General features: G+C 39.7%; 1 protein-coding gene across 1 annotated transcript in view; it reads right to left on the minus strand.

Moving 5' to 3' along the window:
- tm9sf2 (transmembrane 9 superfamily member 2) overlaps nt 1–12,794 on the minus strand; it is a 63,584-nt gene that overhangs the window by 34,931 nt on the left and 15,859 nt on the right. The window contains exons 4-6 of the mRNA XM_060825849.1: nt 6,901–7,028; nt 3,407–3,536; nt 2,053–2,171 (exon numbers count right to left, since the gene is read on the minus strand). Of these exons, the coding sequence (XP_060681832.1) occupies nt 2,053–2,171; nt 3,407–3,536; nt 6,901–7,028 (377 nt within the window). The remainder of the gene's footprint in view (nt 1–2,052; nt 2,172–3,406; nt 3,537–6,900; nt 7,029–12,794) is intronic.

Below are 12,794 nucleotides of genomic sequence, written 5' to 3' on the forward strand. Positions count from 1 at the left end.
TGAGCAAAACTAGGGCACATGGTATTGGGGGCAAAGTACTAACTTGGATTGAAAGTTGGTTGGCTGACAGGAAACAAAAAGTAGTGAAAAACGGCTCCATTTCGGAATGGCAGGCAGTGACCAGTGGGGTACCGCAGGGATCAGTGCTGGGACCGCAGCTTTTTACAATATATATTAACGATATAGAAGATGGTATTAGTAATAACATTAGCAAATTTGGTGATGATACTAAGCTGGGTGGCAGGGTGAAATGTGAGGAAGATGTTAGGAGATTACAGGGTGACCTGGACAGGTTAGGTGAGTGATCAGATGCATGGCAGATGCAGTTTAATGTGGATAAATATATGGTTATTCACTTTGGTGGCAAGAACAGGAAGGCAGATTACTACCTAAATGAAATCAATTTAGGTAAAGGGGCAGTACAAAGAGATCTGGGTGTTCTTGTACACCAGTCAATGAAAGTAAGCATGCAGGTACAGCAGGTAGTGAAGAAGGCTAATAGCATGCTGGCCTTCATAACAAGAGGGATTGAGTGTAGAGGCAAAGAGGTTCTTCTGCAGCTGTACAGGGCCCTGGTGAGACCGCATCTGGAGTATTGAGAGTTCTGGTCACCAAATTTGAGGAAAGACGGTCTGGCTATGGTGGGTGTGCAGTGTAGGTTCACGAGGTCAATTCCTGGAATGGCGGGACTACCTTATGCTGAAAGACTGGAGCGACTGGGCTTGCATACCCTTGCGTTTAGAAGACTGAGAGGTGATCTGATTGAGACATAAGATTTTTAAAGGATTGGACACTCTGGAGGCAGGAAACATGTTTCTGCTGATCGGTGAGTGCTGAACCAGAGGACACAGCTTAAAAATACAGGGTAGAGATGAGGAGAAACCTCTGCACCCAGAGAGTGGTGGCTGTGTGGAATGCTCTGCCCCAGAGGGCAGTGGAGGCCCAGTCTCTGGATTCATTTAAGAAAGAGTTGGATAGAGCTCTCAAGGATAGTGGAATCAAGGGTTATGGAGATAAGGCAGGAACAGGATAATGATTAAGGATGATCAGCCATGATCATATTGAATGGTAGTGCAGGCTCAAAGGGCAGAATGGCCTAACTCCTGCACCTATTGTCTATTAAGGTGCAGAGTCAAACAAATATATAGGGTGAAAAACTTAAATTTTAAAACTTAATAAATTTATGTTAAAAACAAGAGCATATATCACGCACATTAGATGTCTCCTTATGTATTGGTTAAAAGAACATGCAGCAGTATTCTCTTACGGATGTTGCACGGAAAATTGTGCAGCACCTTCTGAAAAATTGGAACCGGCAAATGAGGATGTATCTGAATTAAAAAGACCCTCTTGCAAACTCAGTATGTGTTAAAGTAAAGAAGAAAACCTGTCAGGTTTGACGTGGAGAGGCAGGAGTACCGTTCAGATGAAAGTGGGGTCAGCAAATGGGGACAATGGACCAGGACATGCAGAAATAGTTCAAACCCCAAGTTGAAATTTTAATGTTTTGTTCGTGCATTTATATTTCTGTAAAGAAATTAGTGAATTCACAATTATTATGAAATGGCCAACGTGAATTAACTAGATCAGAATTTACTGTTAAAATATCAAAACCTTTAACAGTGCTCAACCTTACTTAAATGTAAAGCAAACAGTGATTTCAGGGGAGGAAAATGCAATAATTTGGAACATGTGCTGCTCTGTCATGGCTTTGCAACATTAGCATCTCACTGTTTAATTTGCTACTCAAACACATTGAACAACATCAAGTTCTCATGTTTAAATGGTGGCTATGAACTCAAATCACCACAGAATGTGTCCTTTTGCGAGCAACTCCACTGATTCTAATTATAGAGTGACGAGTTTTACATTGCCAATTTCCATAACAAATACTTACACAGGAATTTATAATGATAAAAGTTCACAGGAAGTGAACTCAGGCATATAATTTTCAATATATTTGGGATCCCTTGATAAGAAATTGTGTAATAATCAATTGCCACTTTTTATTCCTTTAGAGGACATGCTTATTCCATTTAACTATTTACATACCTTTTTGGTTCTAATTTGGCAGCTACAAGTCTTGCTTCAGTCCCACCTTCACTATGGAAATATATTGTGATATCCACATGATTGAAAATATAGTAAGTGTCTTTCTCATTGAAGGAAGTCTAAACAATAGAAATCAAAAAGTAATTCATAAAAATAATTACAATCAAAACTAAGCTTCTTAATTTCTGTGGAAGCTATTTATTTGTTTCTATTAAGTCAAGGGTTTGCTTTAAAATTATTTAATAAATTACAGTAGTTTAGTTCTATTAATTTGAATGAAATTACTCTATCAAACTTTAAAACATGCAAAGACTTTATAATTCATCATTAAGCAAGGAATTACAAAGAAAACCAAAGTTTATTTTGACAATTTATTAAACAATAGAAATTATACAAAATTATGTACCTCTGATCAAGAAATGCGTATGCATTAAGAGAAAAAAAGAAATCAGCATTTATTTGCAATATAAAGTGTAAGTCCACATCTCAACACAAAGGCTTGCTTTAAAGTGCACTGTCTGGTTTAATCTACATTAACAAAGAGATGTTGTAACGAGGCATCTGAAACCTGCAATGAAATCCACTTTCCCCATAGTTTTTTTTCCCCATTACGTCCGAATCGCAAAACCAACAGGTAGACAAAAGAGAAAACACTATTAGAAACAATTCAAATTGAAAAAAAGGTGATTGTTTTGAGAACCCACAACCTGCAGCTTAGATTGGCATTGAAGAACATCCCATGTACTCCACTATGTCATACTGAACAAAACCGTTAGATTTTGGGGTGTCAAAATTTGCAAAGATCTACCCCTGGTTAAAAGAACATTAGCCAACACTCTTGACAATTAACCAGAAACCAGATGGCAGAGAATAAAATGATTGGAATCAGAATTGCTCCCATCCACATTCTAACAATCTGGCAATATATATGAAGGCTTGCAATTGAACAAGGTAGCACATGGATCAATATGGGGCATGGATGCTGTTAACAACAACATTCCAGTTAGACCCAATATCCTTAAGAAATGAAAAACTGGGACGAACTTGGTTTTTAAAAAGGGAATATTTCTGGTGTTGGCTAGTCAGTGCAAGAAAACAAATGATGTTAACATACCAGATTTGGGAAGCTAATTATTTATGACATAAATTTTATATTTCATTCAGCTTGTTTTTCTGGACAAGAGTATCTCAGAAGCATCAATAAAGACATTAATCAGTTTCAATCTCATGTTGATTATCAAATTACATTTTGTTTCAATCCAGGCTCGAGCAAATTACGTGCTCTTAATAGTTAGCACCAAAGTAGCATTAGAACCCGTACCTAAATATGTAATCAAGACATACATAAACTTACACTAATAACACACGCATCTTTTGGATGACCTTCTTTTGTTACAAAGCAACCAATGGGAAATCCTGGATTACAGAACTTCTGGCCATCTTCCACATCATAGCACCATGTGACAGGCATATTATCAACAATCCTGTAAGAACAATGGGGGTGAATGCACACTGAAAAGCAATCATTGTAAATAACTGTATTTTGTGCAATATCTTTAAAATTACCATAGTCCTAAGATGATTTACATGAACAACTTGAAAACATTTGACACAAAGTCACATAAGATGACAAAAACGTTGTTTAAAGAGGTAGATTTTAAGGAGCAACATGAAAGAAAAGAGAGGTAATGACAGGTACAGTTGAAGGAGAGAATTCCAGGGTCTTGGTAGTTGAAGGCAGCCACCTACCATGAAACAATAAAAATCATGGACACTGAAGCTGCCAGAATTAAAGGCATGCAGACATCTCAGAAGGTGGAATTGGTGGTGGGGAGAAAGTAAGCATGAACAAAGCAAAAGTGCAATTTGAAAACAAGAGTGAGAATTTTAAAATCATGGCTGAATCAGGAATCAAAGATTAGTGAGTGCAAGTGTGATTTGGAACAGGATTTAACTCAACTTAGGGCTAGATTCTAAAGAGTAGAATGTCAAAAATGTGGCTTTCCCCCATACTGATATTCATGTGAATTGGCCTGATGAGTGCAAGATGAAAAGCTTTGACACCTGAGCCTATATTCAGCAATATTCGAGTTCTACCATACCATCATATTACCAAGCAACTGTAGAAAATAGAATCTTCACTTTTATCTTCCAGATATTCTCTTCAGGGCCTCTTTATTCATGCCAGTGCAGTAACTAAATTTGCCAGTCTTCTGCATTTACATGAAAACGAGTGACGTTCCAGAGAATCAACTCAGAACAGTGAATCGGCATCTTACGAAAACTCTGGTGGCTGAAACGCAAATCTGGTGGGCATTATATTTGACTGTGCTTCCTCATGCACTCAACTTAAGCCTTGACCAACTGAACAGTAAGATGAAAATCACACTTTATCTGTCAAAACTGCCGGTTTGTGAAGAAAGCAATGAGTTAGATAGAACCTTGAATGCTTACTAACAACTGGTCATAATATATTTCAGACTTAATTTATATTTTAAATTAATTGAGGTAGGATGATGCCAAGCAGATCCTGAACATTAATTGTAAGGTGTTCGGTAAAATACAGACAACATTTGAGAAATGGCAAAACAGCAAGAAAATGCAAAACACGCATCCAGCTTTTCCTCAACAAACTATTCAAAATTCACCTTAACATTCTTCCCACTTCAGAAAGATGACAGATTACCAGGAATAAGCACGTATTTTCTGAAGTTCACTATTATATACTAAGCAGGGACTATAAAATGGAATGGAGCAATGAGGAAATTGATAAGAAAATACAATTCAGATGTCAATAGCCAGTAATCATCCATACTCAGTCAGATCAATGAATCGAATTTCAAACTTCCTGTAGTGTTTTAATGACAATATTTATCAGCATCATGAATAGGCAAGCCAACATTTCGATGAAGAGTCATCTAGATTTGAAACAGTAATTTGCTCTCTCTCTACAGATACTATCTGACCCACTATGATCCCCAGCATTTGTTGTTTTCAGTACAGATTCTAACATTTGCAGTAAAATTTGCTCCTTCAAGAAGAGGTAAGGTTTAGAGAGATATGGACAAGCAGCAGGCAGGCAGGACTAGTTTAATTTGGGATTATGGTCAGCATGGACTGGTTGGACAGAAGGGTCTGTTTCTGTGCTGCGTAACTGTATGACTCCATAATATACACTGACTCTTGGACATTTTTGGAAGTGGTCAGCATGTCATGAAATAAAGTGAGGCTCCAGTAATAGTACAATATTACTCTTACAATTTCCCTGGAGAAGGTGAGCATGAAAAGTAGGTTATACCAATGAGTCCATTTTGGATCGATTAGGGTACTTTCTCGACGGTATAAAGTTAAATACAGTGGATCTCCAAAGAGACTTGGGGTTCAGGTGTATAGATCTTTAAACAATGAACTAATGTAGAAAACAATCAACAAAGTGAAAGGAATGTTGGACTTTACATCTAGAGGATTGAAGTAAAAGTTATACAAACATTGGTTAGACCCAATTTGGAATACAGAGAGCAGATTTGGGCACCACACTTCAGGGAGTACAATACAGATTTATAAGATTGATACCTGGACTTCAGCTATGAGAAGAAACACAAATTAGGCCAATTATCTCTGGAATTTAGAAGGTGATCTGATTGAAATCTTGAAGGTATGAATAGGAAAAAATAAGGTATATAAACTATTTCCATTGGCTTGCTAAGACCATTGTGTACAGGAGTTGCAATGCTACATTGAGTTTGTACAGGAAGTTGGTGCGGCCACTTATGGAGTATTGTGTACAATTCTGGACCCCCTGCCGTTGGAAGGATATTATTAAATTGGAGCAGGTTCAGAAGAGGTTTACAAGGGTGTTGCTGGGACTGGAGAGCTTGAGTTATAAGGAGAGGCTGAATATGCTGGAACCTTTTTCACTGGCATGCAGGAGGTTGAGGGGCGACCATCTAGAGATTTATAAAATCATGAGTGGCATACTAAGGTAAACAGTAAAGGTCTTTTCCTTAGGGTAGGGGAGTTCAAAACTAGAGGGATTTTAAAGTGAGAAGTGCAAGATTTAAAAGTATGGGGCAACTGTTTCACACAGATGGTGGCTTGCACGTGGAATGAACTGCCAGAGGAAGTGGTAGATGCAGGTACAGTAACAACATTTATATATCATACTGCATGGAAGCAAACACTTTGGTCCAACCAGTGCATGCAAAACATAATCCCGACTAAACTAGTCTCCTCCACACCTTTCCTATTTGATTTAAATGTTTTAAAAGACATTTGGACAGGTACATGAATAGGAAAGGTTTAGAGAGATATGGGCTAAATGCAGGCAAGTGGGACTAGTTTAGTTTGGGAAACTTGGTCAGCATAGACGAGTTGGACCCAAGGGTCTATTTCCATGCTGTATGACCATTTGACCATATTCGATGTCCCTATAAATAACGTGTCATCGCAAAGTATGTGTTTAAGGATTTCTATGTTTTCTCCGCTGGGTTTTTTTTTGAAGAATACATAGCCCTACATTAACTGCTTCAGACACATCCATTTGAACATGGAATTTGTAGTTTTACCATCTATCTGCTTAAAAGGACATTTGTACTGACAATCACCTTTGCATATGCATCAGTAAGAAATAAGGGAATGATATGCAAAGTAGCATATAACAGCAATTGTGTTTATGTTTTTATTTTTAAAATCTGGTTAATTACATGAAAGCTACAAATAATTTTCGTGGATCAATATGACTGAATATGAACTGCTATGAATAACACTAGAACTATCAATAACCAAAATAAATGAGGCTTAAAATTTAAATCAAAAGTCATGGTAGACTGCTTCGTGTTAGCTACTCACCAATGATGTTGATAGTTTAATTGCATGCCACTCTTCAGAAATGCCAACTTTGATTTGTCATCCTTGTTTTCTGGATTGTAGCTTTTTGTACAGACGCGCTTACACACTTCTTCCTTCTTAAAGTGGAACTGTAATTTAATAAACAATTCTTTAATCATCTTCAATAGTCCAACAGCCTGCTGTTATGACCAAGCCTGGATGAATGCAATGTTGCTGTAGTGTCACTCCAGGGAATGCAGCACAAAATAAAAATACTTTTTCCAGTTAACAAGATGACCAAAAATAATACCTTATCCACATCATATTATGAACAAAAGTTATCAGGTTTCTTAAGAAACACAACTACAAATTTAAAATTTCCCTATAAATACCTTTAATAAACACATGCAAGCACATATGGTCAAGTGACTAATCATGCAGAGTTATCTCAGAGTTTGCAGAAACAGCTCGAATAGGAAATACAATTTCAAGATGTGCTTTCAATCACTCATTTCCTGAACTGATATTTTGGGCTTCCTTTTCAGAAATGGCAGAAATCAGACCTCATAATAGCAAGTTTTCCTCCAACACAGCTTATTCTTAGCAGGCTACCCCCCACCTGAACCAGGTAAAACAAGAAGTTCTCCAAGCCAGTCACAGTTCAAAAAAGCCTAAGGAGGTCTACAGCAAAATTACAGGATTGCTAAGAAGCTTGTTTAAAACCAAAGCCTTCAAGAATCACAATCAATTTTAAGGGATCTAATTTAAGCCAATAGGACATCTCAGCAGAAACAGGCTATTCAGCAAATTAAGTCTGCTCTAACATTCAGAGAGATTATGGATGACCTGATAATCCTGAACTCACTTTTGTTTTTTCCCATAATCCTTGGTTCCCTTACTGATTAAAAACTGTCTATCACAGCCTCTGCAGCCCTCTACATAAAGAATTCCACAGATTTCCAACACTCAGAAATTCCTCTTCAGCTCTGTCATAAATCTGCAACCCCTTATTCTGAGATGATGCGCTCTGGTCTTAGACTCTCCCACAAGGGGACACAACCCTTCTGCATCCAACCTGTTAAGTCCTCAAAGAATCTTGTATATCTTAAAAAGGTTGTCTTTCATTCTTTTATATTTCATCAAGTACAAGCCCAACTTACCCATGTTCTCCTCATAGACATTCCCTCCATACCCAGGATTAGCCTACTGCATCTTCTCTGGACTGCCTCCAATATATCTTTCCTCCAAAATGGCTCACTGAATTCCAGCTGTTGTCTGACTAGTGCCTTGAATAAATTTAGCATAATCTCATATTTTTATACCAAATACAAACCAAAAGAAGTGTGGATGCTGTAAATCAGAAACAAAAATAGAATTTGCTGGAAAAGGCTCAGCAGGTCTGGCATCATCTCAGGAGAGAAATTCAAGGTAACATTCTGAGGAAGTGTCACTAGACCTGAAATGTTAAATTGGAATTCTCTCCACAGTTGCTGCCAGACCTGCTGAGCTTTTCCAGCAACTTCTGTTTTTGCTCCGATTTTTATACTCCACCTTTGAAATAAAGGTCAACATTCCAGTGTCCTTCCCTAATACCTGGTGAACTTGTATAGTAGCTTTTTTGAGATTTATGCAGAAAAGCTCCCAAATTCCTCTGTACAGTACGTTTCTGCAGTTGTTCTTTATTTAAATAATATTCAATCCTCTATTCTTCCTGCAAAAATGCATAACTTCATATTTTCCCCACATAATATTCAATCTGCAGAATTTTTACCCACTTACTTACTGTCAATAGTCCTCTGTAGATTCTGTGTTTCATAGAACCAGAGAAATAATATAGCACGTGGGGCAGCACAATGGCTCAGTGGTTAGCACTGCTACCTTTCAGCGCCAGGGACCCGGGTTCAATTCCCACCTCAGGTGACTGTCTGTGTGGAGTTTGCACATTCTCCCTGTGTGTGCGTGGGTTTCCTCCAGGTGCTCCGGTCTCCTCTCACAATCCAAAGATGTGCAGGTCAGGTGAATTGGCCATGCTAAATTGCCCATAGTGTTAGGTGCATTAGTCAGTGGTAAATATAGGGTAGGGAAATGGGTCTGGGTGGATTACTCTTTGGAGGGTTGGCGCAGATTTGTTGGGCCGAAGGGCCTGTTTCCATACCATAGGGAATCTAATCTAAGCTAATCGCAGAAGTGGTCCGTTCAGCCTATCGTGTCCATGCTAACCTAAAATTTCGCAGATGCCCTTTTAATAGCATCTTCAAGACACTGTCTATTGGCCTGTAGCTGACTGCACTTAAGGTGCAAATCTAAGTACTTTTTAAGAAAGTATAGGATCTCTACCTCCACCCCACAACTCAGGCAGCGAATTCCAGACATCTACCACTCCCTGCGTAAAAAGACGTTTTTCTTCACATCCCCTCTAATCCATCTGCCACCAAATTTGAATTTGTGAACCCTAGTTTTTAAACTCTCTGCCAAGAGAAACAGGTTCCTGCTGTGTACTCTTATCTGTACCCGTTACAATTTTATTCCATAAATAAAATGGCACTGGAGAAAGGCGATTTGTACACTTTTCACTGTACTCATGTATTCGTATTGAAGAGCTTATGCCTGAAACATCAACTCTCCTGCTCCTTGGATGCTGTCTGACCTGCTGTGATTTTCCAGTGCCACACTTTTTGACTCCTGTATTCCTATCTTTGAGTATAGTGACAATAAACTCTAATTCTAATTCTATGTCACCCCTCAGACTTCTCCGTCCCAAGGAAAACAATCCCAGCCTCTCCAACGTCTCCTCGTTGCTACAATTGTCCAGTCCTGGTAACATTCTAGTCAATGTTCTCTGCACTCTCACCAGAGCAACTACACCCCTCCTGTAATGCAACTTTTAGGGACCTATGCACTTCATCTATGCTTCTCAGTATGTTCTCGTTTATTTGCCTTTTGACCTCCCTAAATGTATTACCTCACACTTATCAGAGTTGAATTCCATCGCCACTTTCCTACTTACTCCACCAACCCATCTCTGCCATTTTTGAGTTTACATCTATCCTCCACACGATCCAAACACAGCCAATTTTTGTGTTGTCTGAATTTCCCCATTGTGCTGCCTCACTCCCCACACTGAATTCCAAAATGTACATACTACAGAAGAGGAAGTGCTGGATGTCTTGAAACGCATAAAGGTGGATAAATCCCCAGGACCTGATCAGGTGTACCCTAGAACTCTGTGGGAAGCTGGAGAAGTGATTGCTGGACCTCTTGCTGAGAGATTTGTATCATTGTTAGTCACAAGTGAGGTGCCGGAAGATTGGAGGTTGGCTAAAGTGGTGCCAATGTATAAGAAGGGTGGTAAGGACAAGCCAGGGAACTATAGACCAGTGAGCCTGACGTCAGTGGTGGGCAAGTTATTGGAGGGAATCCTGAGGGACAGGATGTACATAAATTTGGAAAGGTGAGGACTGATTAGGGATAGTCAACATGGCTTTGTGCGTGGGAAATCATGTCTCACAAACTTGATTGAGTTTTTTGAAGAAGTAACAAAGAGAATTGATGAGGGCAGAGCGGTAGATGTGATCTATATGGACTTCAGTAAGGCGTTCAACAAGGTTCCCCATGGGAGACTGATTAGCAAGGTTAGATCTCATGGAATACAGGGAGAACTAGCCATTTGGCTACAGAACTGGCTCAAAAGTAGAAGACAGAGGGTGGTGGTGGAAGGTTGTTTTTCAGAGTGGAGGCCTGTGACCAGTAGAGTGCCACAAGGAATGGTGCTGGTGCTTTTTGTCATCTACATAAATGATTTGGATGCGAGCATAAGAGGTATAGTTAGTAAGTTTGCAGATGACACCAAAATTAGAGGGGTAGTGGACAGTGAAGAAGGTTACCTCAGATTACAACAGGATCTGGACCAGGTGGGCCAATGGGCTGAGAAGTGGCTGATGGAGTTTAATGCAGATAAATGCGAGGTGCTGCATTTTGGGAAAGCAAATCTTAGCAGGACTCATACACTTAATGGTAAGGTCCTAGGGAGTGTTGCTGAACAAAGAGACCTTGGAGTGCAGGTTCATAGCTCCTTGAAAGTGGAGTCGCAGATAGACAGGATAGTGAAGGCGGCATTTGGTATGCTTTCTTTTATTGGTCAGAGTATTGAATACAGGAGTAGGGAGGTCATGTTGCAGCTGTACAGGACATTGGCTAGACTGTTGGAATATTGCATGTAATTCTGGTCTCCTTCCTATCGGAAAGGTGTTGTGAAACTTGAAAGGATTCAGAAAAGATTTACAAGGATGTTGCCAGGGTTTGAGGATTTGAGCTATAGGGAGAGGCTGAACAGGCTGGGGCTGGTTTCCCTGGAGAATCAGAGTTGAGGGGTGAACTTATAGAGATTTACAAAATTGTGAGGGGCATGGATACGATAAGTAGACAGTCTTTTCCCTGTGGTCGGGGAGCCCAGAACTAGTGGGCATAGATTTAGAGTGAGAGGGGAAAGATATAAAAGAAACCCAAGGGCAACTTTTTCACACAGAGGGTGGTACGTGTATGGAATGAGCTGCCAGAGGAAGTGGTGGAGGCTGGTACAACTGCACCATTTAAAAGGCATTTGGATGGGTATACGAATAGGAAGGATTTGGGGGATATGGGCCGGGTGCTGGCAGGTGGGACTAGATTGAGTTGGGATATCTGGTCGGCATGGACGGGTTGGACCGAAGGGTCTGTTTCCATGCTGTACAACTCTATGATTCTATGACTCTAAATCATTAATCATCATCATCACTTGCCCTCTTACCTATTTTTGTGTCATCCACAAACCTAGCTACAATATACTCACTTTCCTCATCCAAGTCATTAATTGCTCCTGAAAATTCTCCCCTTATCCTAACTCTGTCTTCCATTACCTCTAACACCATGGGCTCTTATCTTATTAAGTAGCCTTACATGTGGTACCATGTAAATGCCTTCTAAAAAATCCAAATATATTACATCCACTGCTGTTGCTTTATCTATCCTGCTTGTCACTTCGTCAGAGAATTCTAATAAATGCATTAGACATGATCTCCCCTTCTTGGGGCCATGGTGACTGCTTTATTATATTATGTACTTCGAAATGCTCTACTATTACATCCTTTAGAGTAAATGTGAACATTTTCCCAAGAACAGACTTTAAGTTGAGTAGTCGATAGTTACCTAATTTTCGTCTCCTTCCCTTCCTAAATAAAACTTTTTAAAGGCAGTTTTCCAACATTTCCAGAATCTAATGATTCCTCAAAGATATGGGCCAAACGCTGGCAAATGGGACTAGATTGGCATGTTTAATTTGGACCCATTCCTGCCAATGCATCCACCACTTCTTTTAATATCTTAAGATGCATCCGAGTAGGTCTTATTGGTCTTTAACTCTATTAGTATCCCTCAAACCTTTTCTTGACTTTGTTGGTTTCCACTCCTCCTTTCCCCTCTTGAAACCACACTAACTTTGTCCACAAAATTTGGATGTCTTTTCCCCCCACAATCCTTCAACATAGGGAATCTAATCTAAACCTACTCCTCCAAGCAATATTATATATAAAGCATTTTCTCTGCTTCAACGCAACTGTGGGCGGCATGGTGGCACAGTTGTTAGCACTGCTGCCTCACAGTGCCAGAGACCCGGGTTCAATTCTCGACTCAGGCGACTGACTGTGTGGAGTATGCATATTCTCCCAGTGTCTGCGTGGGTTTCCTCCGGGTGCTCGGGTTTCCTCCCACAGTCCAAAAATGTGCAGGTTAGGTGAATTGGCCATGCTAAATTGCCCATGGTGTTAGGGCCAGTGGTAAATGTAGGGGAATGGGTCTGGGTGGGTTGCGCTTCGGTGGGTCGGTGTGGACTTGTTGGGCCGAAGGGCCTGTTTTCACACAAAGTAATTTAATCATAACGT

The sequence above is a fragment of the Hemiscyllium ocellatum genome, chromosome 6 (assembly GCF_020745735.1).
Source record: "Hemiscyllium ocellatum isolate sHemOce1 chromosome 6, sHemOce1.pat.X.cur, whole genome shotgun sequence".
Lineage (NCBI taxonomy): Eukaryota > Metazoa > Chordata > Chondrichthyes > Orectolobiformes > Hemiscylliidae > Hemiscyllium > Hemiscyllium ocellatum.